Below are 24054 nucleotides of genomic sequence, written 5' to 3'. Positions count from 1 at the left end.
AGCCCTACAAGAGCCATGGACTTCGACTTCGCGGAGTCGACCTGTGCCGTATCAAGCCTCCCTTGCCCAGGCCGCTAGCTGGACCTCACGGCTCACATATGCATGATGTCGCTATTCACTCCAACCAAGAACTCTCTCTCCAACATACACAAACAGATATCCTTGATCTGGAGCTGATGAAACGAACACACTCGGCTGCGGTTGTCTCGTTCCCCAGGCGAGTCGATGCCTGCATGATCAGTGTCTAACCCCTTCAAATCTCGTATGCCCAATGGATTCATGCCTCGGACACCAGATATTCAGCCCATGAAGAAAACGAGTGACCACTCCAAAACTCGGTCATAACCGCCATTTCTCCAGCGTACAATATCCCTGAACCTGCTCTTGGGAGAATCAAGGAATGTTAAAGGAACTCCTCAGCCCTGTCGTGTCATTTTCTTACTTCGCGTCCTTCCGCTCCAGCGTGTCAAATTTCGACACCGCCTCCATCATACTGCCCACCTCCTTCTGGACCTTCAGCCAACTGATCTCGGCCCTGGCGGCCTCCATTTTGGCCTTCTCCATTGCTTTCTCGGCGTCTCTCACAGCGCTGACCACTTCGACCATACACTTGCTCATATTAATGAGATGAGTCTTGCGCTGAACATTGGTCTCGGAATGTGCCAGGTGAAGAAGGCTGTGCGTCAGCGTCGTCGCATTGGAGAGCGTCCCGCTTGACGATTGAGCTTGTACACCGGTGGACGGATGTCTCGCAGTGTGCAGACCCGGGTCGGGAGATTGCTTGACGGTCGCGGTGAACGGCGTGGTGGGACTGATGAACGGGTTGCGGATGATGTTTCGTGCCCCTCGGTTCGGGTAGTGGAACATGCGAGCTTCGCCAGATTGCTCCGCACTTGGAGGATTCAATGACAACGGATTGGTTATCTTGTCGTTGGGCACAGGTTTGCGTCGAATGGAGCCGCTAGACTCTGCAGGGGATTCGACTGAGCGCTTGTGGAAAAGACCTCGGATGTTGGAGATGACTTTCTTGCTGCTCGACGAAGGGCTGTGGCCCAGTTTGTGGGCAGCTCTTCGAGCCTTGATCGAATCGGTGTGGGAGCCGATGCTTTGAGAGAAGGTCTTCACATTTTTGGGCTTCTTGAGCGAGTCGGGATCTACTTCGTGGATATTCGACCCGCAAGCCTGGTATGCAGATGGTGGCTGACTTGGTGGAGAGACAATGATTGGTGGTGGTTTTGGCTTTCTCGACGAGGTTCGTGGTGGAAAGTTCGTGCTTGAGTCTGCGCTCGGCGTCCTCGATGCTGCAGCGACTTTGTTACCCACCCCACGCATCTGCTTAGCTTGTTTGGTACATTCCGCATCGTGACCCTGGAAGAGAAAAGGTGCAATCTCCTTGCTCGGTGGAGCCCGCAGGACAATTGTAGAAGGCCTGGATGAGACCGATTTAACGCTTGCAGATCCTTTCATGACTTCAGCATCCGTATAGAAGGATGACTTGCTCTTTGTTGGAGACGACCGAGTCGGGCTAGAGCACAAGTTGAATTCAGCAAAGTCTTTGCCGGGCCAGTCACATTGAGTTGAAGCTGGACTTCTTGGGAGCTCATATGATTCCCTTAGCGCCTCTTCCGCAATGACCGCACTGGACTTGCAGTCGGTGGGCGCTGGCAATTCGACTTCACTGCCTTGCAATTCTGCTGGTTCCGAGCTTATCGCGGAGTTATTGTCCCCGATTAGTTTTCGGACCTCGTCGTCATCCAGTGCTTTGAACTCACATGAGCGGTCTGTGATGTTTCTCGCAACAAAGGACAATGGACGTTCGAAATCGAACATTGCACTGTTGCGTCGACCGTCTTCCATCGCATGTAGCCGCCGGCCAAGATCCGGAGCACTCCTCTTGCGTCTGAGAATGACGTTGCTATCATTTGGAGCCGGAGGACTGCTCGCTGCCTTTTCGTCGCCCAGGAGAATTCCTCGTGCTGAATCCGTAATACGAAGCGTTGGTCCTTCAAGCGGTCCATGTCCAAGACGCTTAACCCGGAAACCACCAAAGGCATCGTAGCCGCGGATCGTGTCACTAGAAGAATTGCTCCCAGCGACTGACTCATCGTCTCGTGTAGCAGGCGCTGATAGCACGTCTTTGATACTCAGGAACTTATCATCAGAGCCTGAGAGATAATCGGATAGTTCGTGGTTATCGACCGTCCCAGCTGTATCTGATGATTCGAGGTGGCACTCGCTTTCAAAATCTGTCGCTTCTCCGTTCAAGTTGGCGTTGGAAGCAGTTTGTTGCTTGGCGTTGACATTGGAGCTGCCCGTGCTAACTCGGTCGCATTTCAGGCGGCTGGGAATTGGAATAGAGCTATGCCTAACAGTGTCTCTTCCTGTAGAGGGCTTTCTTACATGTTCTGGGCCGGTACCAGTTGTATGTGCGGCTGAAAAGCCGACCGAGATGACCATAGACTGAGTATCAGATTGCGCTCGATTGACATTGGCTGGAGATGCAGTCTTTGATCTTGACTTGGATCGAGACGGGAGCGTGTAAGGCGATCCACGAGCTGTGACTCCATGGCGGCCACGGGAAGCTGAACGAATGGGACCAACACCAGAGACTTGTCTCGATTTTCTCAGCGACGGTGACTGTTCATGAATAGAAGGAAGCGTGCCTTCATCCACCACCCTCTTTTCACCAGAGCTCCAGGTCCTCTTGCCCGCTGCGTTTTGTAGTCGCATGGCCGAGGTCTTCGTTTGTCGCACAACAGGGCTATCAGTATGGCGTGAGAGTGATTGCAGCATAGAGTCGCGTGGCTTGGGAAGCTGACTAGATGATAAGGGACGTCCAGAAGCATTGACTGGCGCGTCTGAAGGTGTATCATGGCCATCTTTCGTCGTGTCGAATTTGAAGCCTTTTGTGTTCAGCGACGAGTTGCCAAACTCAATTGGTGTGAGTGGCTTGTTGGCCTCATTTTTCTTGTCCTCCAGATTCAATCCTCGCATGCCTTCAATAATGCTCTCGCCCAAGCTTGGTTTTACCAAGGACTTGTCAGGTTTAAGGTTAGTCGTGGCGGAGATGCTTGACGGCTGAATTGATGGCCAATCCTCTTCTTTTGGTGGTCCCCCATCGGGAGGCGAGATAGAGCGTCGAAGAGGGCGTTCACTGCAATCGATGAGAGATCTGCGCACAGGGGATTTGTATTTGACTGTCGCCACTGGAAGACTAGGCAGAGGTTTGTCGGTTGGACTGGGGCTTGGACTAGGACGGTGCGGACGAATTGGCGCGTTTGGTTGACGGCGTTCATCTGGAGTCGCGAGGCGAGTCTTTGGCCCGATCTGTAGATGGATTAGTATCGTGACTTAAGCCAATCCGATGACATACGATGAGCTTCCGTGTTGACGAGTTCTTAGGTGTCTGATCCTTCTCTGAAGATGGTGGTGTCTGCTCTTTCGCAAAGCTCACCTTTTCGCGCAGCTTCGGAAACCGCAAACGCTTCGATGCGCTACCGACCCAGGTTTTCTTCGTCTCTTTGCAGTCGGAGGGACGAGGAGAGGCGAACAGAGGCAAGATCTTTGGAGGCGATGGAGGCGTTTCTCCGCCGTGGCGCGGCTTCAAATTGAGTGAATCGGAATGAGCTTGGCCAAGATGAGAGGGCATTTTCGAAGTCGTGCTTCGAGAACGAAGCCCAGTCGGTCTGACGGGTGGATGAGTGTCTGGAGAACACCCGTGCCCCTCACGCTGAGAGAACATGGCTGCAATGAGTGTGGGATATCAAGCAAGGGACATCTTCGATGAAGGGATGAGCACGTTGTTGTGTTTTGATACGCGCGTAGGTGAAGCAGTTGGTGGGTGTTTTGGTTGGCGCGGTAGACGAGCACACCTTCACTGAAAGCGGATGCCGTGTTGACAAGGTGCGGCAGTCAGTAAGGTCGATATCACCAGTGGCCTCCCCTGTCAAGTACGGTTATGCCTTTTAAGCCGTCCGTTCTTGTTCATCACACTTGTGATCCATCATGGTGTGGCTGCAACATATCCAGCGTTTAATAAGCCATCCAAGGCTCGCAGCAAATGCTCTGAGAAGGCCTCCATCAATCATTGTCATCATCAGCATTCTGCTCACTACCATCGCCTCTCTTCTGCTTGCTAGCCTCGTAGTGCTCCATGTTCCTTGGCTGCCAAGTTGGACCTCCCAAATCGTCATCCCTCAATCGCCCGGCATCATCAATTGGAATTCCCTGCCGATCTGCCATGGCCTCCAATCTTCGCTGCTCTTCGAGCATCTGCTTGAGGTACTCTGTTGTCTTGTTCAACATGACTTGCTCACTTTTCTCTTGACCCATAGCTCCAGGAACCATGTGAGACAGCTCAGTGAAACGTTCTCGAATGGCTGTGCGTCTTTTGTTTTCGGCATCCTTATGGTTGAAGTTCTTTTGAGAAGCAGTTAACCGAGGCTTGGATGTTTTGCTTGATTTCTTTGATGAACTTGCTGCCTTCCCAATACTATTGTTTGCCTCAGGTTCCCCTGACGACGCCCTTGATGAAGGGGCGGACTCCGTCGCATCACCGGTTGACATTTTGATGATAGTCACCGGGATCTGAGAGACATACGAGCTTTAATATACTGACGTCGATGGTGAAGGATTATTCGTGGGCCGAGAGAGATCAACGAGAGATCAAACGAATGACGATAGGAACTGAAATTTCTTCCCCCGATGTTTCCCTTCGGCGAAAGACAGCAGCTATTGACTCTGAAGGATCATTGTTGGCTGAGATCTAGAGAAGATGTAGTCGATGGTATCCTGAAGTTCAATTCTTGTCTGAAAGACTGATGGCCGGAAGGTCCCTTCCTCCTGTCCAATCAGGTTGCTTCACGCTGGACCCGGCTTTATGAGTGACGTGCATGTGATTATCCCCGTCGTTCTTTTGTAAAGTCGATTCCGCTTTCTTCCATCATTACACCATGAATGGATCCAACACCTTCTTTTGCTAACATCGAAACAACACCAATTCCAGATCTTTGCAAACTCTGAATCGTTTGTCAGACACATAATCCCGTTACACGCACTTTCAGCCCGGTCGAAATGAGCAGACTACGGCCCCTCCAAGGCGCTTGCAACTGCGGCCGCATCCACTATACAATTGCTGTTCCGGAAACTGCTACAGAACGAGCCCAAGTGTTTTTTGATGACAGCAGTGAAAGCAGTATGTCAAATTGCTATGAGCTATCCTAATGCTAACTTGTTGTCAGGACGAAGCCAGGCCACACCATTAACAGCATGGCTCCGAGTCCCGTTGACCTGGTATTCATCCTCGACTGAAGCGTTCTTCCCTGACGAAACACATACCTCGATTCGACGGTCTTTCACTCCTCTGCATAGTCCCCACACTCAACGAGTCTTCTGTGGATACTGTGGCACACATTTGTCCTACTGGACTGAGCAACCTCCCTCCGAGGCCGACTTCATGAACATCACCCTGGGCAGCTTACTTGGAAGGGACATACAAGCACTTCAAGAACTTGATTTAATTCCTGAGGATGTCCAGCCGGAAGATGTACAAGGCCCCCAACAAACAGCCGTACAAGCACCTGTGAGGGAAGAGCAGACTCAAGGACTCACCCGGACGGAACGCAGCGGCCGAGCCGGAGGATTGTCCTGGTTCGAAGAAATGCTTGAGGGTAGCAGACTGGGTCGCACGCAGAATGTCCGAAGAGGTATTGGTGTCAGTCCTGACGGCAACACGAGAGTTGAATGGGAAATCTCAGAGTTCCTCGAGGAGGGCAGCGGAGAGCAACAGACACCCGCCGGCTCAAAGCGGAAGATTGGAGATGTTGCAAGCGGGGAAGTGAGGATGCAGGGCTGAAACAGTAAGCAGTCAAATGCAAAGTAGACATACAACACGGTGTGATATCACAGAATCATGCAAGCTTAGCGCAGCATCTGATTTGGCGGGCAGATTTCAAACGAGACTCATGAGAAAGGTGGCGAAGGCAGAGGTAAAAAGAAAAAGAGGACATTGCTGTGATTGCTGTACAGTCGGTTGATGGAGCCACCAACCTGATGAACCGAGTATTTACAACACTCTATTCCATCCTTCTATTGCACGCGTCTTTCTCTTGCGATATCGATTTCTCGCATCTCTGGTCTTCTACGCTGACCCAGTAACCTTATTCACTGCCCCTCTCAGCGTCTCCGGCAGTGTGGCGACCTTGCTGTTGTACAACTCCTCTGCCTGCTGCCATACACGGCTCGTCTTGCGTTCCTTAAGCGCCAACAGACTCGGCAACAGAGCTTGACTGAACGCCTCGCTGGCCTCCCTGGGCAACAGGCTGGGCAGATGGTCTATGCTGATAACGCACAGTGGTGGATTTTCATAACCCTCCACCTTTATCGTAGGGCTCTTGAACGTGCTGTTCTTGGTGTATATCGGCACCGGATTATGTGGGTTCGTTGTGTCGCAGGACACATCGCACACGACAGATAACTTCCTCTTTTCGCTCGCCAGACTCTCTTCATTCAAGAATGGCGGGATCGGATCGGACAGGTATATGCAGTTGACAAAGATGTCGGACTCGACGATCTCGCTGAATGGCCCTCCCTTTGCGGTCTCCGCCATGTCCCACTTGAGTATATTCTCTTCTGGTATGCCAGCCTGGGTGCAAAGATCGACGGCTCCGCGGCCGCAGCGGCCGAGGGCCCCAATGACAAGAACCTTTGGCTTGCGTCCCACGATCTTTTCGCCCTCGGCCATTCGCGATCTCACGTCGTCTAGAAGAAGGTCTTGGTTTGGATAGCTTGATACGGAGGGCATGCTTTCTGCGTCGGGGTGTTGTAATTGGTACGCCCACGCTTCGACGGCGAGTGCGGCGCCCGCGTAGCCGGCATGGTAGCCGAATGCAGCGACGCGCCTGCCAGTGTCGTCTTGTAGAAACTCGAGGTCGAGCAATGTACCGCCGCCTTGAGGGAAGCGGGACAGCACCTCTTGCCAGCCGCCTTGGCCTTTGTAGCAGTGGGCGAATTGGACGTGTGTGTGCTTGAGGGCGACTGATAGAAACAAAGTATGATCAGCGGGTGGTCGGAGAGGTGAAGAAGGTTAGAGGGGAGAGTACATTTATCCTCCGGTAACTCCTTGAGGCCGATGATGATATGGTCCTCTGGAGCGTCCACCCAAGTGCCTGTAGGCACGAGAGTAGCACCTACAGCCTCAAACTCGGAATCTTCGAATATCCGTTCGGGGCTCCGTTCGACGTTGACTTTGTAGCCTGCGTCGATAAGTGCTTTGGTCGTGGTGGGAGTTACTGGAGTGTATTAGTAGAGCTCGCGTGAGAATGAGTCCGACCTACAAGCTGAGCGGTGCTCGAGAGGCTTGGACTCGGAGCGTAAGTGTAGTGTTGTCGCCATCTTGTTCTCCTGCTGATCTCTTGAACAAGACTGCTTCTGCTGAGAGTGTTTGGAGATCTATGTCGACTCAACCTGTGCACAGTACAGAATGACTCAATTGTATCAGGGCGGAATCCCTCCAGAAATTTCCCCACAGCAACTTTTTCTGCCACCGCCTCCAATCGGTACCTGACGGACATGCATACGCCATCCTCTGCAAGGCCCGGCCTCATGTACGAGCACCTCGTGGCACCTGTACCTGTACCTGATTCCGCTCCTCTTCAGACTCACCCATACCTCGCAGCCTCGTCTTGTCTTGTTGATCCTCAGACAATGACAGACCAGAAACCACCCAAAGACGCCCCTCCCTCCTACGAAGCCCTCTCCATTCCTCCCGCCACTGGATCTCAACCATCTACCACTTCACAACCCCCTGGTCCCAGACGCCTACGACCCCCTCCACCACTCGACATCCCCGCCCTGAATGCCCTCCGCGGTCGGCGTGTCATCCTCGCCTCCCAGTCGCCACGCCGCAAGCAACTCCTCGCCCAGATCGGCCTGACAAACATCGAAACCATCCCCTCCAAATTCCCCGAGGATCTTCCCCACACATTGTCTCCATGGGAATACGTCCTGGCGACAGCAACCCAGAAAGCACTCTCCGTATACAAAGCCGAACTCGACTCTCCCAACGGGGAACCGGCCCTTATAATCGCAGCAGACACCATTGTCGTCTCGGCGCCAGGCGAGATCCTCGAAAAGCCCCGCTCCGAAGCCAACCATGTCCAGATGCTCCAGTCCCTCCGCGACACCGGACCTCACAGAGTCTACACAGCTGTCACTTGTATCGCGCCGCTAGCGTCAGCGCGCGACCCGGGTTATGCGCTCGAATCAGGCACCGAGGAGACGGTGGTCAAGTTCGATCGGGAGATCACAGACGAATTGCTGCTCGCGTACGTACGGACAAGAGAGGGCGCGGACAAGGCCGGGGGCTACGGCATCCAAGGCACGGGCGCGATTTTGGTTGAGAGGATAGAGGGCGGCTTTGATAATGTCGTTGGACTGCCGTTGAGATTGACATTGAAGCTCATTGAGAAGGTCATCTTCAAGGCGGATGATGATGACAACTTAGGCGAGGAGGAGGACTTACTAGATGAGGAATAGGCCCCTTGTCCACTGGAACGGCATTGTAATGGGCGTTGGAAGAGCAATGAATGTCATGCATTGGCGGCGTTTGGAGCAGCAATATGGGTATGATAGACTGGGATAGCTAGACACTGGAAGTACGTGAAAAAGTGTTTGATCGACCGGTATCGACAGGCATTCAACGCTCGCTGCGCGACACCCTTATCTTCCGATCTCCAGCAGTGTGTGTGTTTGTGTCATATACATGTCTGTTTACCAATCACTGACTCCTTCAGCCATCCGCTGCCGCAAGTCCTAAGCTGCTGATCTATTTCAGATGCTTCAGCTTCCCATCGTGGCCCAACCCAGAGAGCTCTGTCTTCCCAATTGTCGCATCATTCTCGCCGGCATGCCATATCCTCTTGACTGCCTCCGTGACACCAACATCGTTGGTCTCAAATTCGTAAAAGCCAATACCGACGATCAAGGTGGCTAAATTCAATGCCCACATAAACGCCCTCCGCAGTGTTGGGTGCTTGTGAACTGGAATGTAGTCGATCACAATGGACCTACACGCGAACGATTAGCCCAGATCATCGTGTAGTGCAACTCCATCTCTGCATCTGTGTGATGTGAGAGGCGAGGAACAAGAGGTAACGCACTGAAACCCAATATGCGAATGCACAATAATCCCAAATATTAGCACGGCATCGAGGGTGGGACTGATACTCCCTGACGCGAAGGGGACCATGGTCAACGGCACGAGGGCGGCGGACATCAATCGCTCGAATGTCCAGTGATAGGCGCCGTGGAGAGGATCCGGCTTTGGCACGGGCGCAGGATCGTTCACGCCGCCCTCAATCACCTGCGGGCCCGGCGGGAGGATCTTTCTGCTTGTGGTCGTCGAGAATGGTGCATAGCGAGAGGCTGCTGCCCAGGAGGGAACGAGTAATTGCTTGGGAAGCACCGACGGAGCAGGTCGGAGGAGTCGAAATGGTTGGGTCGTTGTCGTCGAGAAGAGTCGTGAAGAGGATGAGAGGAGCCGGGCTTGTCGGAGCATGGCGGATCTCGACGACGCTGCCATCGTGACGGGAGGCTTGGACTATGTCTATCGCAGGTGACTTAAAGATTCGATAGATGCTCGAAAGAGGGTATGTCAATGATACGAAGCTAGCTGCGCTACGAGTTCCCGAGGTGCCAAGATCCACGTGAGCGAGGAGCAGACCGAGTGATTCGAATAATGACCACCGTGATTGGCTGGTCGCTGGACCCTCTAGCATCTCGTCCATATTGTGAGCTAACTCCTAAATGGTAACTGGAAGTGTTCAGAAACACCTACCTAGATTGCTCACCAACGATGTAACCTAGTCACTATATACGGCTTAATCTTAGAGGGGTGAGCAAAGGCTGCGGTAACCTAAGCGTTAACTGAGCCATTAGCTGAGCCTTACCGAGCACTCCCTGAGCAGCACGGTGACCTACAAGAGAGCCCAAGCTGGCACCTGCCGAAAACCTGCCAGATCCCCCACCCCAGCATGAATCTATTCCCAGTGCTACTATGTATGCTGTATAGCTGCGTATTTGCTCATAGTCTTCACTTAAAGCTTGACCAAGTGCCTAGTCACCAGGATCAAGCGAGTCTCCTCCGTCATGCAAGAGCCCTGTCAAACAAATATGGCCAGCTCGTGCTTCATGAGATCGATCTACCCATTGGCAATATCCTCAACGGCCAATATTACAGCACCATCGGCATCGGCACTCCATCACAGTATTTCAAAGTTGTGATAGACACTGGAAGCGCGAATCTTTGGGTGCCTGGCCAATGTCGCCTGACTATCTGCCAAAGCCATGCCAGGTACAATGCAACGTGGTCGTCGACGTTCGAAAAGAATGGTTCTCAGTTCAGTACGGAATATGGTACCGGAGGTGTCTCAGGACACATCTCTCAAGATACCCTTTGGGTCGGCGATTTGCAGATCGAGCACCAACTTTTCGCCGAGGTCACTCACGAAGATTCACTTATCGCAAGTGGCAGCTTCGACGGAATATTCGGCCATGGCCACGACGCCGTTGCCATCAATGGCATCAGGCCTCCTTTCTATCGTATGCTGGACGAGAAACTCCTTGATAAGCCCGTCTTCTCGTTTTATTTTGGAGATACGGCTAGAGGTACAGAGTCCTTTTGCACCCTAGGTGGCATCGATAATGCTGCTTATGAAGGTACGGTCTTGACGTTTCCTCTTCGGAGGAACATCTTCTGGGAGGTCGACTTAGATGCCTTTTCGCTTGGTGAGGCGGTTGCTCGTGATCTAAATATCGGTGCTTGCCACCCTTGACACCCGAACTTCTCTCATCGCTATGCCAACTCATTTTGCCGAATACCTTAATCGCAACATTGGCGCCAAGTAGGTCTCTGGTGGACTTTATGAGGTCGATTGTCGCAAGAGGAATCAGCTCCCAGACCCTTACATTGACCCTGTCTGGCTCGAATTTTAGCATCTCTGCGTACGACTACATCCTCGAATTGGAAGGTGGAAGCTGTATTTCTTGCTTTTAAGGGTTAGAGACAGGCGAGAAGATTGGACCGCTTTTCATTCTTGGTAATGCTTTTTTGAGACGATGGTATTCGATTTTCGACCTCGAAAACGATACTGTTGGGCTTTCCAAAGCAATTTGAGCCCAACTAGATATAGTATTGATCTAGAGCTCCAGAAGTGCTAACGAAGTGGAAGTTGTTTAACATTATCCTCCAAGAAGAGAAGACCAAAAGGCCCAGAAGACTCAGGAAACAGCAGGTAAGCCGAGAGGCGGTGTAACTTAGCACGATGGCTCTATTCTAGACCGCTCGACCGTTGTTCATCCGATGGATGCGAGCAGTCCGGCGATACTACGAGTCACCTCGTTTGGTACGAGTATTCCCTACACAGCCTCGACAGCTTGTACGTCCGTAAGTATCACTTCGCATGAAGTCATCCAGTGAGTCACCATGAGTTCTCACACCATGCTGCTTCTCTTGGCGCAAGATTCTACATAACGTATGCTTCTTCAGAAACCTACTGTATGAACAGACCGTCATCAACCCAATTCGTGAACATCCACTAGGAAGAATCCCGATCCGAAAGTCGTTCCTCTCAGCATCTGAGGTTTTCTGTGCCCTACACACATCCGACATTGATGCCACTAACGTGCGACACTACTACTACCACTCCAACTATGGAAGGCGAATTGGGTCGAAGCGGCATCCTTGCTGCTCCACTTCGAGGGCAAACCTCCGACAAGAATAGCGACAACACCGTCAATCCGTCGTCTCCCACCATCGACTACGATTTCGATGAATCTCAATGTTTGTTCTGCAACCAGACGAGCCCAGACCTGGACCAGAATCTGTCCCACATGTTAAAGGCCCATGGTCTATACGTAGACCTTACGAATCTGTTGGTGGACGTCGGGTCCCTCCTCGCCTACTTCCATCTCGTCATTTCCGGGCGTTACGAGTGTCTATACTGTGGAACGCAGCGGAGCACTCGCCAAGCGGTGCAGCAGCACATGATGGCGAAGGGCCATTGCAAATATGACATTTTGGACGAGGATTCTGAGCTCAGAGACTTTTATGAATTCTACTCATCGGAGACAAGAGAGGAACTACTGCAACAAAACCTGCACGGCATGCGTTTCTCGGACGACCCTCAACTCCCATCGCAGGTGAGACGGAGGAAACCAGGACAACCAAAGCCTTCACACAAACATGGCCCCGACATGACAGATTCTCCGCTCGACCAAGCACTACCGACTCCGACGCCGACACCGCAATCACACACTGATACCAATGCCGAACCAACCTCAAATGCTGCCCAGACACCTTCTCATTCCTTGGGCGAACTGAGCACAAGAGCGCTGAAGCAAGAATGCACGCTCAGCAACCAACTCGCACGACTTCGTGCAGATGACCGGAGAAGTCTTTTGCATTTACCGGCTTCACAACAGAGGGCGTTGCTTGCAACTCACCATAAACTGATCGAGGATGCCAGGAGGACAGAGCAAATAGAGCGGACCAACTTGGAGAGTGCAGGGAACAAAGTTAACTGTCTGGGCAAAATCAGGTTGATACGAAAACCGCCCCATACAGGGAATGTCCACAGTTTGAATAGGTAAATCTTTTGGGCTCCAACATTATAATGTACGTCCACTATATTTTCAAGTGGCGAAGGGCTATTGAGACAGCGCTGCTCTAATAAGACTCAAACTGAAGTTGAATAGAGTGTGCTAACCAAACGCCGTCCATCACGAAAGGGACCGTACCATTGAAACGACAAGCTAGAAGATCGTTCGATCCGATCGCCATATCGCTGACTTCATCAGACAGGATACTTTCAAGGATTGCCAACGACTCCGTTATCCGACCGATTGACACCTTGAACAGCAGCCAGCTTCCTTGCCAAAGCCTGGGCACACTCATCGATCTTTGCCCTTGTGTCGGACTCCTCCAGGTACTCGCGAGTAAGCTCTTTCAGCATGCACATCGCTGCAAATCATCCGGGTTGAAGATCTCGTTGCGCGTGAGTGCGTTAACCTGGAATACCTCGCCTGCTCATCCAGTGGTAGTCGTTCATTTATCCTGCGCGTCCGGAGAGTCAAACGTGCTGCTATGCTTCAAACGCACCCTGCACTATCACTTCTGGGTCAAGCAAGTGGCGAATTTCAACAGAAGTCACTTGGGCATCAGCACCGGTGTAGGAGACCACCCCAGCATGCTCGAGATTGTTTGAGCCAACAATGCCCTCATCAAGTAGCATGAGATGTGATGCACTGGGGATGTGGATGGCATTTCGGAAGTCAAACTCCTTCTTCTAAGTAAGTATCTTCCAAGTAGACATTATACTGGCTAGCTTGCACCCTCCAATATGATCTCCAGAATACTGAGAGTACTTCCCACGGGCTTCGTCATGGATTTAAGTGCTAATTTTGCATCAGCCTGCTCGAAAAGCATTTTCCAGTCTCGTAGATCGCGCTCTTTTCCATTCAATAGCTGTAGCTTTCCCAGGTCGGTAGCCCTTTCGAGTGCTTCTTGCCGTAGAGATACTGTCCCAGGGTCGGGTAGCACGGCACTCATGATGATCAACCGCGAAGTTCGCCCCATCGCGGAGACAAGGTTATTGAGGATGGCTACAGCTTCTTTGTCATCGTAATTACTGAAGATAAGTCGGGCAAAAAAGACATCTGCGCCGCGAGATGAGTGCGGTTGTGGTTGGAAGAAATTGTGCGCTTCGAACGTCAGGCGGGAAGCCACAGATGGTTCGAGTGGGCAGGAAAGCAAGCTCTTTTTGGCGCGTTCGACGACGTCCGGAAGGTCTTGCACAATGAAACGGAGACGTGGAAACTTGGACGCTAACGCAATACTCGCGTGGCCTTGTGATCCGCCAACCTAGAATACATAAGTATGAACCAAAAAGGATCAGTTCGAAAGACTTACATCAACAATCGTCGCCTCCCCTAACCCTGCCCAGTCATACCCATTGATGAGATGATCGAGGTTGAATTCCTGACCAGCACCGAGGAATCTCATTGTGCCTGCAAATCGAGCACCCAACGCCGAGTTCTGGGATAGATAGCCATAGAAAGGTAAGTCCGTGTCAAATGCGATGTTGAAAGCGGTCTCGTTTTTCGAAGAGGTGAACCCGAAACGCTCCGTCTTTTCTACCATCTTGGACGCAGATCTGGAGCTTATCTCCGTCAAGAACATCATGGCATCAAGGAAAGGAGAGCCTTGACGGAGCTTCTTCGACAGGGTTGAATGCGCCAGTGTATCCTCATCGACTTCCTGGAACAGCCCACTCGTTATGGCCATGCGACAGATCCTACGCAGCTGACTTTCAGGCACACTTGCTTTCCGAGCAACTTCGTAGTAGGTCATACTGCCCTGCTCGGGCACAATCGTCGGTACTTCATATCGAGATAGCCACCGTACACAAGCGGTGTATTGATACTGAGCCTCTTAGCATGGCAGTTTATCGTAGGTAGAATATAATACATACGTGAATCAATAATTGCTGGTGATACTCTACCGGACCCGCGATAAGCTGCTGTATCGCTGTAGTAGACTCGAAGATTGAGGTCTTTGCTTTCCTGATATGATCAGGGGCCGATTCGAGTTCGTCAAGTAACTTTGTGGAATGTGCATCGTCTCCTTTGAGATGTTCAAGTATGGCTGCTGTTGAGGAATTAAGGGTTTCAAGCGCCGTACGTAGATCCTCCATGAATATGGTGTTATTCGAAACTAATCAGGGCTTACCTAATGTTTCGAGTCACTGATTTTAGCAAGTTGAAGGAGAAAAGCTCAGCGAGCCTTGAACAGCTACTCGCACCAGACTACAGTACTTATACTTCGCCAGTGTAGAACTGAGCTGCAATCCAAAGAACCGTCGGCGTTGTCACCGTTCGCAAGAGCCAATGGAAGGCAGCGCTCTACGCCATGTTTCGTATGACCTGAAGCTGTGCTGAGGGGACAGCTCATTTGCACATGAAGCTAGGCATTGACATTCAGCCGTGGCTGCTAGCATCGCCCAGCCCTTTGAGACGCGTCTGGCGCAGGGCTTCAGGACACTTAAAGACCGGCATCTGGCCCTCAGGTTTGAGCGATCCAGTGAATCCAGCCTGTCTTCTTGACAGATATAGACAAAATGCCGAGACGCACGCAACACTTTACCCTCTACCAGCAAGGGCAGGTTGTTCGTGTGCGTGATCGTCACAGTTTTATGGACGAGCTGATTGGCTTGGCCACAAGTACTGTGGTGTGGAAAGGCGTGACATTTCCAAGGCTGGACCAGGCCAAATGTGCCCCCCGTCCTCCATTGACAGCCCCTAAGAGTCCTCAGTGGGGAGCCGTGGGGTCTGTCGATGCTCCTAATCGGCCTCTATTGGCAACCATCGCGGGCTCCCTAGCCTTAGCGAGCAAGAGCTCCCACCCTAACAAGCCGCCGAGCAAACTCTCCGCTATCAATCGATTCTTCTCCGCTCTGTCAGATCTGCTTCTCGACTCACAGGTTTCTTCCAGGTTGCGACGAGCCTTGTTGAGCTGATAGGAATGATGCTAGCACATTGCTGTGCATAGACAAGCAGTATCACTCTCATAACAGCTGAGGGCTGGTCACCTTTTCCCTTGCCTCTTCACCATGTCGAAGCGGAGTTGGCAAGAGGCGAATCTGCCTTCCCCGCGAGGGCCAGTCGCTGGCCTGCAACGAGCAGCTTCGTCGGTTTCGCCGCAGTCATTCGCTTCACCGGGCCAAGCTCTTTCGCCGAAGAAGAGTCGCAGCTCTTTTGACGAACCTCCACTGATCGCCAAAGCTCCTCCGAAACCTCAACGAACCAATTCCTCCAACGGCGCCCAACAAGAGTCGAGTAAACTGCCTGGAATCTCGAGGAAGGTCAAGGCGTGCGCCGCCTGTCGCAAGCAAAAGGTCGGCTTGAAAAGCTTCTTGCCTGGTTTATACTGACCGATGTCTGTGCAGATAAAATGTATCATGATCGGAGATCCGCCGTGCCAAAGATGCAAAGAACGAGGATTGTCATGTCGTTTGAACAAGAGCTTGCAAACACTCATGTCGGAAGATTCCAAGTGGAAGGCGGCAGTGACCAAGGATGTGACCTCGTTGTACTCTGTGGTGGAAGAAATAGTGCGGACATTACAACTACCACCTCTGCCGCAGATGCTCGTTTCGACGCAAGATCCCGCAATCTTCTTCGACCATGAAGAGCAAGGAAACGATCCGGACGATGAAGATCAATCAATCGACAACTCACCGAAAGTTACGCCAATCGCCGACAATTTGTCTCATGTGCCAATTGAGTCGTTGTATCAAATCACGGGTATGCGATCTCTGAGAGCCTCCGAGAACATCACAGAAGATCAGTCACGAATATGCAAGCAGCTTCGTGATACGGACTTCATTGCAAGAGGCCTCATCAAGCAGGAGGACGCCGAGCATCTGGCCAACTACTACTTGAGCAAGCTTGATCCATATATATGGCACATTTGTCCTGATTACAAAGATCTCGACTCATTCAGGCGTCGCTCTCCCACGTTGACTGCCTGTGTCCTTACAGTGGCTGCTCTGCACGACACAAAACTGGGCCATCTGTACACGATATGCAATAAAGAGTACCGAAGGTTGGTCGCCAACGCGATGTTCGAACGAAAGATCGACATGGAATATCTGAGAGCGCTAGTTCTTGGATCATATTGGCTGAGTGATATCTCCTGGACCTTGTCTGGATATGCTATTCGTCGCGCAAGCGAATTCCACCTACGACAGTATTATCATGAGATTTCCGAGTCGGTCAAATCACCTGAAAAGGTGGATCGAACAAAGCTACAAGAGGCCATTGATGGCATTCGGGTGCTCTACCTACTCTACATTTGCGATCATCACTTGTCCATTCTTTATGGGCGATCGTCAATCATGCGCGACAACGAGAGTTATATTACTGGTTGGGAAGCTTACCTCTCATGCTCACTTTCGACCGATGCCGACCGCAGAATTGCCGGACAGATCTGCTTGATGTATCTCATGAATCAGATACGAGAAAGCCTCGGACCAGAAGACACAGGTTCCGTGTTGCCATCATCTGCTCTTAGCAAGATTGCAGGATTTGAGAGGGACTTGGACGACTGGATAGCTAGGTTCTCTCGTCACAGTAAGTTGGGCATATGTGATGCTCCCATCTTTCTAGACTAACCTTGACCCAGATCCGAGTCAATGGATTGGCAACTGGCCCAACAAAGGCGCAGTCATGCACTATCATTGGGCGAAGCTGTATCTGCAATCATACGTGCTCCGTGGACTTCCCGAGACAGGCGCTGTCATACCGGAATACTTCCTCGAGAATGCCTCGGCTGCCGTAGCCGCCGCAACAGCTATCATCAATCTTCTTCTCGAGGACAAGGATGCGCAGATAGCCATTGCCTATGTGCCGCATCACATCCACGGCATGATTGCTTTTGCATGCATGTTCCTGCTGAAAATTGCGACGAAATTCAGTGCCCAGCTGTTCTTAGACACTGTTCGATTTCAACGTCTTATCAATGCGCTGGCACAACATTTCAAGTCAACTGATGTCGGAAAGGACCATCTGATACACAGAATGGCGGAAGGACTCGAGAAAATGGCAGAAACGTTCGGAGGTCCAGCTCGTCCCAAAAATCGAAAAGTGAATGGGGAACAAGCAAAGCAGCCAGTGATATCGCCCAGTCAGGCCCTCGTCGAAGCGAAACCGGAAGTCGTGACGAATGGGCAAGATGATGTGACTGACTACAGCTCCCTTGATCCTGCTGCGTTCGACTTCGGAGATCCCTCCATGGGACTTGGTATGCCGTTCTTCGACTTTGAAGGGACTACTCTGGGCGGTATTGGCGACACGGGCGACACGATGTGGAATTTTAGTACTTGATGAGCGCCCAGCATGATAATGGACAGCGGTTTTGATTAGCGTCGCAGCAAGGAACGATAACGGATGGAGCGGTACTATGCAATCTGTGCTCATCAACTTGTAGCAGCCTCCATTCAAGAACAATACTCCGTAGGTGTTGACAGATTCTACGGTAGTCGTGAGTCGTGTTAAGAATCTGGTTGCCAGAACTTGGACCAATCAGACGAGTTGTAAAGGGCTAGATGGTGCTTCCTAAATTGGTTTAGCACAATGTGAATCTCGAGCTTGCCCTCAGGAAAGTGCCTGCACCGAAGCTCAATCTTCAACATCTTCAGCTTCTTCCTCTTTCGTGCCTTTCTTCATACTCCGCAATGGCGTCTCAACGGCTGGCGCTGAATCTTCAGCGTTCCATGCGAAGCCGACAAGCTCTCAAGTCCATTCAATCCCCTCTCAGACGCTATGCCAATCCCGTCACGCCGACGAGGACAGAAAGCACAACTCTTTCCAACGGCCTGACTGTATGAGATCTCAGTCCTGCTGCAAAATTGTCAATGGGCTGACTGGCGGTAGATTGCGACGGAACATTCGCCATGGGCTCAGACTTCGACCGTTGGTGTTTGGATCGACGCTGGTAGCAGAGCAGAAACAGACAAGACCAATGGAACGGCTCACTTCCTGGAACATCTGGCTTTCAAGGTACAATCGGTCTCACGACGTTGCTAGAAGAAACATGGCTCAAAAAATACAGGGCACAAACAGACGCAGTCAGCACCAGCTAGAGCTCGAAATTGAAAACATGGGTGGCCATCTCAACGCATACACCTCGGTAGGGAAAAATTGCGCTTGGGTCGGCTTCAGCACTAACATAAGATTCAGCGTGAGAATACTGTCTACTACGCGAAGTCCTTCAATTCCGACGTGGGAAAGACTGTTGATATCCTCTCCGATATTCTCCAGAACTCCAAGCTGGAATCCTCCGCAGTCGAACGGGAACGAGATGTGATTCTAAGAGAGCAAGAGGAGGTTGATAAGCAGCTGGAAGAGGTGGTTTTTGATCACTTGCACGCTACCGCATACATGCACCAGCCTCTTGGGCGAACAATTCTTGGACCAAAGGAAAACATCGAAAGCATCTCTCGCCAGGACTTGGTCGACTACATCGGTACCAACTACACCGCGGACCGTATGGTTCTCGTTGGCGCTGGCGGTGTGCCTCATGAGGAATTGGTCAAACTTGCTGAAAAACACTTCTCCGGATTGAAATCTGCACCAGCTACAACGTATGCTGCTGAAATTGCTGCCGAGCAGAAGCGCAAGCCCAACTTTGTCGGCTCTGAAGTCAGAATAAGAGACGACACAATCCCAACGGCACATATCGCCATTGCGGTTGAGGGTGTCAGCTGGAAGGATGACGACTATTTTACTGCGCTGGTCACACAAGCTATTGTTGGCAACTGGGATCGTGCCATGGGCAATTCACCATATCTTGGAAGCCGACTCAGCACGTTTGTCAACGCCAACAACCTCGCCAATAGCTTTATGAGCTTCTCGACAAGTTACAGCGATACTGGGTAAGTCTCAAAAAGAAGACCGTGGGTGGACAGGCGCTGACACATCTAGTCTTTGGGGTATTTACTTGGTCAGTGAGAACAAGACCAACCTCGACGATCTTGTTCACTTTACTCTCCGCGAATGGTCGCGACTGTCATTCAACGTCAGCGAAGCCGAGACCGAGCGGGCCAAGGCTCAACTGAAGGCCTCTATCCTGCTTTCCCTTGATGGTACGACCGCTGTTGCCGAGGATATTGGCCGACAAATCATCACCACTGGGCGAAGAATGGATCCTGCCGAGATCGAGAGAGTCATTAGTGGCATTACCGAGAAGGACGTGATGCGCTTCGCCCAAAAGAAACTCTGGGATCAGGACGTTGCTGTTTCTGCCGTTGGATCAATTGAAGGTCTCCTCGACTACACGAGAATACGGAACGATATGAGCCGAAATGCGGCATAGACGGGGTCCTGCTAAAACGTGCAAGAAGATGAGGGTTCTGGCAGAGCTGGGGCCAAAGAGGCTATGTATTGTACAGTGCATCATAATTCGAAAAGAATTGCAATGAAATACCTGAAATACCTGAGCATCCTCGGTTTGACCACTTCAAGCTGTTGGTGGACTGAGCAAGCCTGGAAGCTGTCCGTCTTTGCCATCTGCCGTGCTTCCTGCTTGCCTAGTATCTGGTATAAGCATTGGTCATCATATATACCTGGTATTTCCTTTCACAGTTTGACATGTGGACATATCATTGGCACTTCGATAATCCACAATGCTGAGCGGAGCAAACAAGTCGACTTCCTACCGAGTTACCTGCATATATCTTATGACTGTGCCCGAAAATGGGCTGATAGTATTGCCAGATGCAGCATAGACCATCGTTGGCTCGACAGAATACTATTATCTTGTCCTACAATGCTGAAGACCATGATATAGACGAATTCGATCAGCACAATGGATCCGACGGTACCGTCGCTGATATCTCGGCCTAATTAGTGAGCTTCAGCTTTTCCATGACGCAAGTCCATCAATTCGCCTTATGGGTATCGCTCCGTGGTGTGGCTCCATTCATGCTCCGTGGTGTTAAAGGGACTCGGAGAAACATCCAGCTTTGGAAAAAATGCTTTCATTCTGGCATCACCACCACGACCGTGCAAGGATTCAACGGGTCGCCAATCAATAACGAACGACTTCTGCTTCTTCTTTCTGGTTCTACGAACCACATTACGAGCTGCCTGAGGCAAGTCATTTCGTTCTTCCTTCTTCTCCTGGCCTTCTAGAAAAGCTTACAAATTGTGTCTCTGTTCCTGCACCTTCGGCATTCCACATGGTAGAGTACTAGTATTTCTCTGATATAACATCCGCGACCATTCCGTAACGGTCCTTCATACAGGCAAAAACTCTAGTTAGATACTAAGTCCTCGCTCAGCCCTTGATCTTCTCGCCAGCCTTTCTTTTCAGGCACTAGCACCACAAGAATCCATCGCAACAGTCTACACAGTGTACGGCCTCCCAAAATGCCTACCAGGAATCTCTCCTTGATCTTCACAAAGATCCCCACGGGCCTGCCCGTGCCCGGCGAACACATCACCGTGAAAGACGTGGGCTTTGACCTCGACGCCCCGGCGCCCAAGAACGGCCTCGTGCTCGAGACTCTCTATGTCTCGTTCGACCCGTACCTGCGCGGCCTGCTCCGCGACCCGAGCATAAAGTCATACATGCCCCCGTTCCCGCTGAACTCGCCCATGGTCGCGGCCTCGCTGGCCAAGGTCGTCAAGTCCAACCTCGCCGGCTACGCCGAGGGCGACATCGTCCGGCATTTACTTCCCGTGCAGGAGTACAATGTGTTCGTCGCAAAGGATGATGATGGCCAGAAGCCCATGAAAATCGACCCCACCGCCGTCGACGATATACGCCACTACCTCGGCGCACTGGGCATGCCGGGCCTGACGGCGTACTCGTCGCTGTACGAGATCGGCAAACCCAAACGCGGCGAAACGATCCTGGTGTCGTCCGCGGCGGGTGCCGTGGGCCAACTCGTCGGCCAACTGGCCAAGCACGAGGGGCTGACCGTGCTGGGCAGTGTGGGTTCCGACGACAAACTCGAGTTCATCACGAAAGAGCTCGGCTTCGACGGCGGGTGGAATTACAAGAAGGAGCGCGGCAGCACGAAAGACGCGATCGACCGCCTGACGAACGGCAAGGGCATCGATATCTTCTACGACAATGTCGGCGGCGAGCAGCTCGAGGGCGCCATCGAGGCCCTGAACTGGCACGGCCGCATCGTCGAGTGTGGCCAGATCAGCCAGTACAATCTAGCCCCCCAGGACAGGTATCCGCTCCGCAACACGTTCAACCTCGTCGCTAAGAGGTTGCTCATGCAAGGCTTCATGGTGGGCGATGCCGAGTTCGGGCCCAAGTGGTTCAAGGAGCACCAGGAGAAGGTGAGCGCGTGGTTGAAGGATGGCAGCTTCAAGGCCAAGATCCATGAGACCGTCGGCATGGACAAGGCTGGAGAGGCGTTCGTGGGCATGTTGAAGGGCGAGAACTTTGGCAAGGCCGTGCTTAAAGTGAAATAGAAATGGAAATGGAAATGAACGGGCGGAGGGGATGAGATGTTCTTCTTGATGAAGGGGGCTTGAAAAGGAGCGACTCCCTCAAACAATTTGTAGTGCGTTGTAATATGTACAATTCAACATTGAATTGATGACTTATTTGTTCAAAGGACAAGCTTGGAGTGTTCAAACAAGGCACGTTCCCACTCGACTCGTGGCAAACCGCATGGCTCTCAGGCGCGTCAAACGAAGCACGTCCCACTTTGCTCATGACATACCGCATAGCTCTCGAGCGTCTCAAGTAGATTCGACTATTCAGAGAATACTGCGGCCTGCTGCTTGTCACTCCATCAGTCTCATACAGCTAACGAGGGTGATGTTGCTGCTGACTGCCAATGACATAACCATCACTCGTCTGATAACACCCTTCCATCACCAGACGCGACATTCTGCCCTTTCCGCACGGTATATGTGTGAAAGGCCACAGTTTCTCCTCGACCCGTCAATGCTCTGACCCCCTGCTTCATCGGTGATGGGTGGGATGAGCGAAGGATGGTGATTTCAACAACCAACCCTCTTGGTTGCAGGAGTGGCAGCTTTTTCGGCTTCTCCCGCAATCAGATGAACAACATGGATTCGAGCTCGCCTTGTCGCGAGCTTATACGTCTCTTCAGTCGGTCGAGTGGCGATATCTTCGGACCGCCCTTTTGGCTGACATACGATTCGTGTATGACTGTGGCGAAAGTACGAGATTATGCTTGGCCAAGTACTGCTTTCATATGAAGCAGAAACTACCTTAGCAGGGGCGGTGGCTTGAAGTGGTAAAGCTAAGTTCATCAAGCTCTCCGTCTCAACTTGGTCTATTGCGGTGATCATCGCCTCCGAGCACGAATTCATCAGAAAACCATCGAGGCACAGTCGCCGTCCTGTCGTCGTTTCGTTGGTGTCGCTGGTCCGAAGAAGAGCTTAGCTCGCTATGGCGACAATGCGATTCAGATGTGGTGTCCTCATACTCTGTACCCGCCAGCGCTGGATATTGAACGGCGCGGTCCCAGTCTCTCAGATGCTCGTACGGACTGCGTAACCATGCTTCAAGGTCATGCAGGAACAACCTCGTATTCTCTCTGCCCAGAAAGTCCTTTAACAATTCCTCGGCTTGTCCCGTGCTCCCTTTCAGATCGATTGATTTGAGAATGGCGATGATGTATTCTAGCAGAAAGTCGGCATTGTTTGCTCGTCGGTCTCCTCCAGCGACCGAGCTTGAAGATGAAGGGGAACTGGAGTTCAAGAAGTCGAAGACTTGCAATTCGCGACGTATCCACATGCGTGCCCGAGATGTCAGACGCTCATCCTTTGTAAAAGATGCCGGCGTGAGGTTTCGGTATCGAGATATACGGTTCGTTCCGACGTGGAGAGAGTAGAGCTTGTGGCGGTAGACTTGCCTGCGGGCATCGAGCGAAGTGTCCTTCGACCCTTGTGCGGACGGCACTGCAGGTGTGCGTCGCCCTCCTCTTGCGTATGATCGTTCATGTCTTGCCCGTCGATGTCGTGCAGTGGCCGCTGCTGCGGTGCTGAAGCGTCGCCTCTCCGAGGACGAGGGCTCTGCTTCGGGAAGGTAGAAGACCTGGCTTCCTCCCTTATCTCTTTCACCTTCACCGGAGTTGAATCTGATGGCCTTGACTTGTCTCTTGCATAGCGGACATACTTGCTGGCGCTGAAGCCATGTGCCCAGGCAGGGGAAATCGAATTGCTCGTGGCGACAAGGCAGGGCTATCGCTTTCTCGGAGATGTGTTCGAGACATATAACGCAAGTCTCTGGCGGAGGAATATTCGCATCTTGTAGTATTGGAGGTGTCAGGACCGGACCAAATGGCGCTGATATGTCTAGTGTTGGCTCATTCTCATCCGGATGTTCTGCCATCAAGTGGTTCGTAGAAAGTCTCACGAGATGGTGGCGGTTCGCGATCGAATATCACTCGAAGCTGTGCGCCTCCGAGAGAAATGATCCGCCGTAGCAAGAATTTCAAATGA

General features: G+C 51.8%; 13 protein-coding genes across 14 annotated transcripts; 7 read left to right on the top strand and 6 right to left on the bottom strand.

Moving 5' to 3' along the window:
- Nucleotides 1-438: 438 nt before the first annotated feature.
- On the bottom strand, nucleotides 439-3742 carry PV05_01637 (uncharacterized protein; the record flags this gene model as incomplete). Its single annotated transcript, XM_013466656.1, has 2 exons — nucleotides 439-3327; nucleotides 3374-3742. 2 exons carry the CDS (start codon nucleotides 3740-3742, stop codon nucleotides 439-441), a joined length of 3258 nt encoding a protein of 1085 aa, XP_013322110.1.
- Nucleotides 3743-4080: 338 nt separating this feature from the next.
- PV05_01636 (uncharacterized protein) lies at nucleotides 4081-4566 on the bottom strand (the record flags this gene model as incomplete). Its single annotated transcript, XM_013466655.1, has 1 exon — nucleotides 4081-4566. The coding sequence occupies one exon, from the start codon at nucleotides 4564-4566 to the stop codon at nucleotides 4081-4083; it is 486 nt and encodes a 161-aa protein (XP_013322109.1).
- Nucleotides 4567-4962: 396 nt separating this feature from the next.
- Nucleotides 4963-6078, top strand: PV05_01635. 2 transcript variants are annotated; one of them, XM_013466653.1, is made up of 3 exons: nucleotides 4963-5194; nucleotides 5241-5893; nucleotides 5948-6078. In XM_013466653.1, the coding sequence occupies exons 1-2, from the start codon at nucleotides 5074-5076 to the stop codon at nucleotides 5852-5854; spliced, it is 735 nt and encodes a 244-aa protein (XP_013322107.1). In that variant the 5' UTR covers nucleotides 4963-5073; the 3' UTR covers nucleotides 5855-5893; nucleotides 5948-6078. The 2 variants fall into 2 exon arrangements, with proteins under 2 accessions (XP_013322107.1, XP_013322108.1); XM_013466654.1 differs by having other exon boundaries at nucleotides 5241-6078.
- On the bottom strand, nucleotides 5989-7469 carry PV05_01634 (uncharacterized protein). Its single transcript, XM_013466652.1, has 3 exons — nucleotides 7335-7469; nucleotides 7101-7289; nucleotides 5989-7035 (listed from the first exon to the last, which is right to left on the bottom strand). The coding sequence occupies exons 1-3, from the start codon at nucleotides 7390-7392 to the stop codon at nucleotides 6140-6142; spliced, it is 1143 nt and encodes a 380-aa protein (XP_013322106.1). The 5' UTR covers nucleotides 7393-7469; the 3' UTR covers nucleotides 5989-6139.
- A 124-nt stretch (nucleotides 7470-7593) lies between these two features.
- PV05_01633 (septum formation protein Maf) lies at nucleotides 7594-8790 on the top strand. The gene has a single exon (XM_013466651.1). The coding sequence runs from the start codon at nucleotides 7603-7605 to the stop codon at nucleotides 8533-8535; it is 933 nt and encodes a 310-aa protein (XP_013322105.1). The 5' UTR covers nucleotides 7594-7602; the 3' UTR covers nucleotides 8536-8790.
- PV05_01632 (uncharacterized protein) lies at nucleotides 8571-9639 on the bottom strand. Its single transcript, XM_013466650.1, has 2 exons — nucleotides 9159-9639; nucleotides 8571-9065 (listed from the first exon to the last, which is right to left on the bottom strand). The coding sequence occupies exons 1-2, from the start codon at nucleotides 9578-9580 to the stop codon at nucleotides 8825-8827; spliced, it is 663 nt and encodes a 220-aa protein (XP_013322104.1). The 5' UTR covers nucleotides 9581-9639; the 3' UTR covers nucleotides 8571-8824.
- Nucleotides 9640-10031: 392 nt separating this feature from the next.
- On the top strand, nucleotides 10032-10832 carry PV05_01631 (uncharacterized protein; the record flags this gene model as incomplete). Its single annotated transcript, XM_013466649.1, has 2 exons — nucleotides 10032-10056; nucleotides 10111-10832. 2 exons carry the CDS (start codon nucleotides 10032-10034, stop codon nucleotides 10830-10832), a joined length of 747 nt encoding a protein of 248 aa, XP_013322103.1.
- A 524-nt stretch (nucleotides 10833-11356) lies between these two features.
- On the top strand, nucleotides 11357-12734 carry PV05_01630 (uncharacterized protein). The gene has a single exon (XM_013466648.1). It carries the CDS (start codon nucleotides 11671-11673, stop codon nucleotides 12646-12648), a length of 978 nt encoding a protein of 325 aa, XP_013322102.1. The 5' UTR covers nucleotides 11357-11670; the 3' UTR covers nucleotides 12649-12734.
- A 552-nt stretch (nucleotides 12735-13286) lies between these two features.
- Nucleotides 13287-14878, bottom strand: PV05_01629 (uncharacterized protein). Its single transcript, XM_013466647.1, has 3 exons — nucleotides 14529-14878; nucleotides 13967-14479; nucleotides 13287-13918 (listed from the first exon to the last, which is right to left on the bottom strand). Exons 1-3 carry the CDS (start codon nucleotides 14748-14750, stop codon nucleotides 13379-13381), a joined length of 1275 nt encoding a protein of 424 aa, XP_013322101.1. The 5' UTR covers nucleotides 14751-14878; the 3' UTR covers nucleotides 13287-13378.
- Nucleotides 14879-15502: 624 nt separating this feature from the next.
- On the top strand, nucleotides 15503-18185 carry PV05_01628 (uncharacterized protein). Its single transcript, XM_013466646.1, has 3 exons — nucleotides 15503-15950; nucleotides 16002-17187; nucleotides 17240-18185. Exons 1-3 carry the CDS (start codon nucleotides 15666-15668, stop codon nucleotides 17938-17940), a joined length of 2172 nt encoding a protein of 723 aa, XP_013322100.1. The 5' UTR covers nucleotides 15503-15665; the 3' UTR covers nucleotides 17941-18185.
- A 54-nt stretch (nucleotides 18186-18239) lies between these two features.
- PV05_01627 (mitochondrial-processing peptidase subunit beta) lies at nucleotides 18240-20141 on the top strand. Its single transcript, XM_013466645.1, has 5 exons — nucleotides 18240-18437; nucleotides 18490-18615; nucleotides 18668-18745; nucleotides 18796-19490; nucleotides 19540-20141. Exons 1-5 carry the CDS (start codon nucleotides 18291-18293, stop codon nucleotides 19928-19930), a joined length of 1437 nt encoding a protein of 478 aa, XP_013322099.1. The 5' UTR covers nucleotides 18240-18290; the 3' UTR covers nucleotides 19931-20141.
- A 547-nt stretch (nucleotides 20142-20688) lies between these two features.
- On the top strand, nucleotides 20689-22178 carry PV05_01626 (uncharacterized protein). Its single transcript, XM_013466644.1, has 2 exons — nucleotides 20689-20708; nucleotides 20898-22178. The coding sequence occupies exon 2, from the start codon at nucleotides 20986-20988 to the stop codon at nucleotides 22045-22047; it is 1062 nt and encodes a 353-aa protein (XP_013322098.1). The 5' UTR covers nucleotides 20689-20708; nucleotides 20898-20985; the 3' UTR covers nucleotides 22048-22178.
- Nucleotides 22148-23968, bottom strand: PV05_01625 (uncharacterized protein). Its single transcript, XM_013466643.1, has one exon. The coding sequence runs from the start codon at nucleotides 23942-23944 to the stop codon at nucleotides 22874-22876; it is 1071 nt and encodes a 356-aa protein (XP_013322097.1). The 5' UTR covers nucleotides 23945-23968; the 3' UTR covers nucleotides 22148-22873.
- Between the last annotated feature and the right edge of the window lie 86 nt (nucleotides 23969-24054).

Source organism: Exophiala xenobiotica (assembly GCF_000835505.1).
Source record: "Exophiala xenobiotica strain CBS 118157 unplaced genomic scaffold supercont1.1, whole genome shotgun sequence".
NCBI classification, from domain to species: Eukaryota; Fungi; Ascomycota; class Eurotiomycetes; order Chaetothyriales; family Herpotrichiellaceae; genus Exophiala; species Exophiala xenobiotica.
Note: the sequence above shows the minus strand (reverse complement) of the source record. Positions and strands in the feature narration are given on the sequence as shown.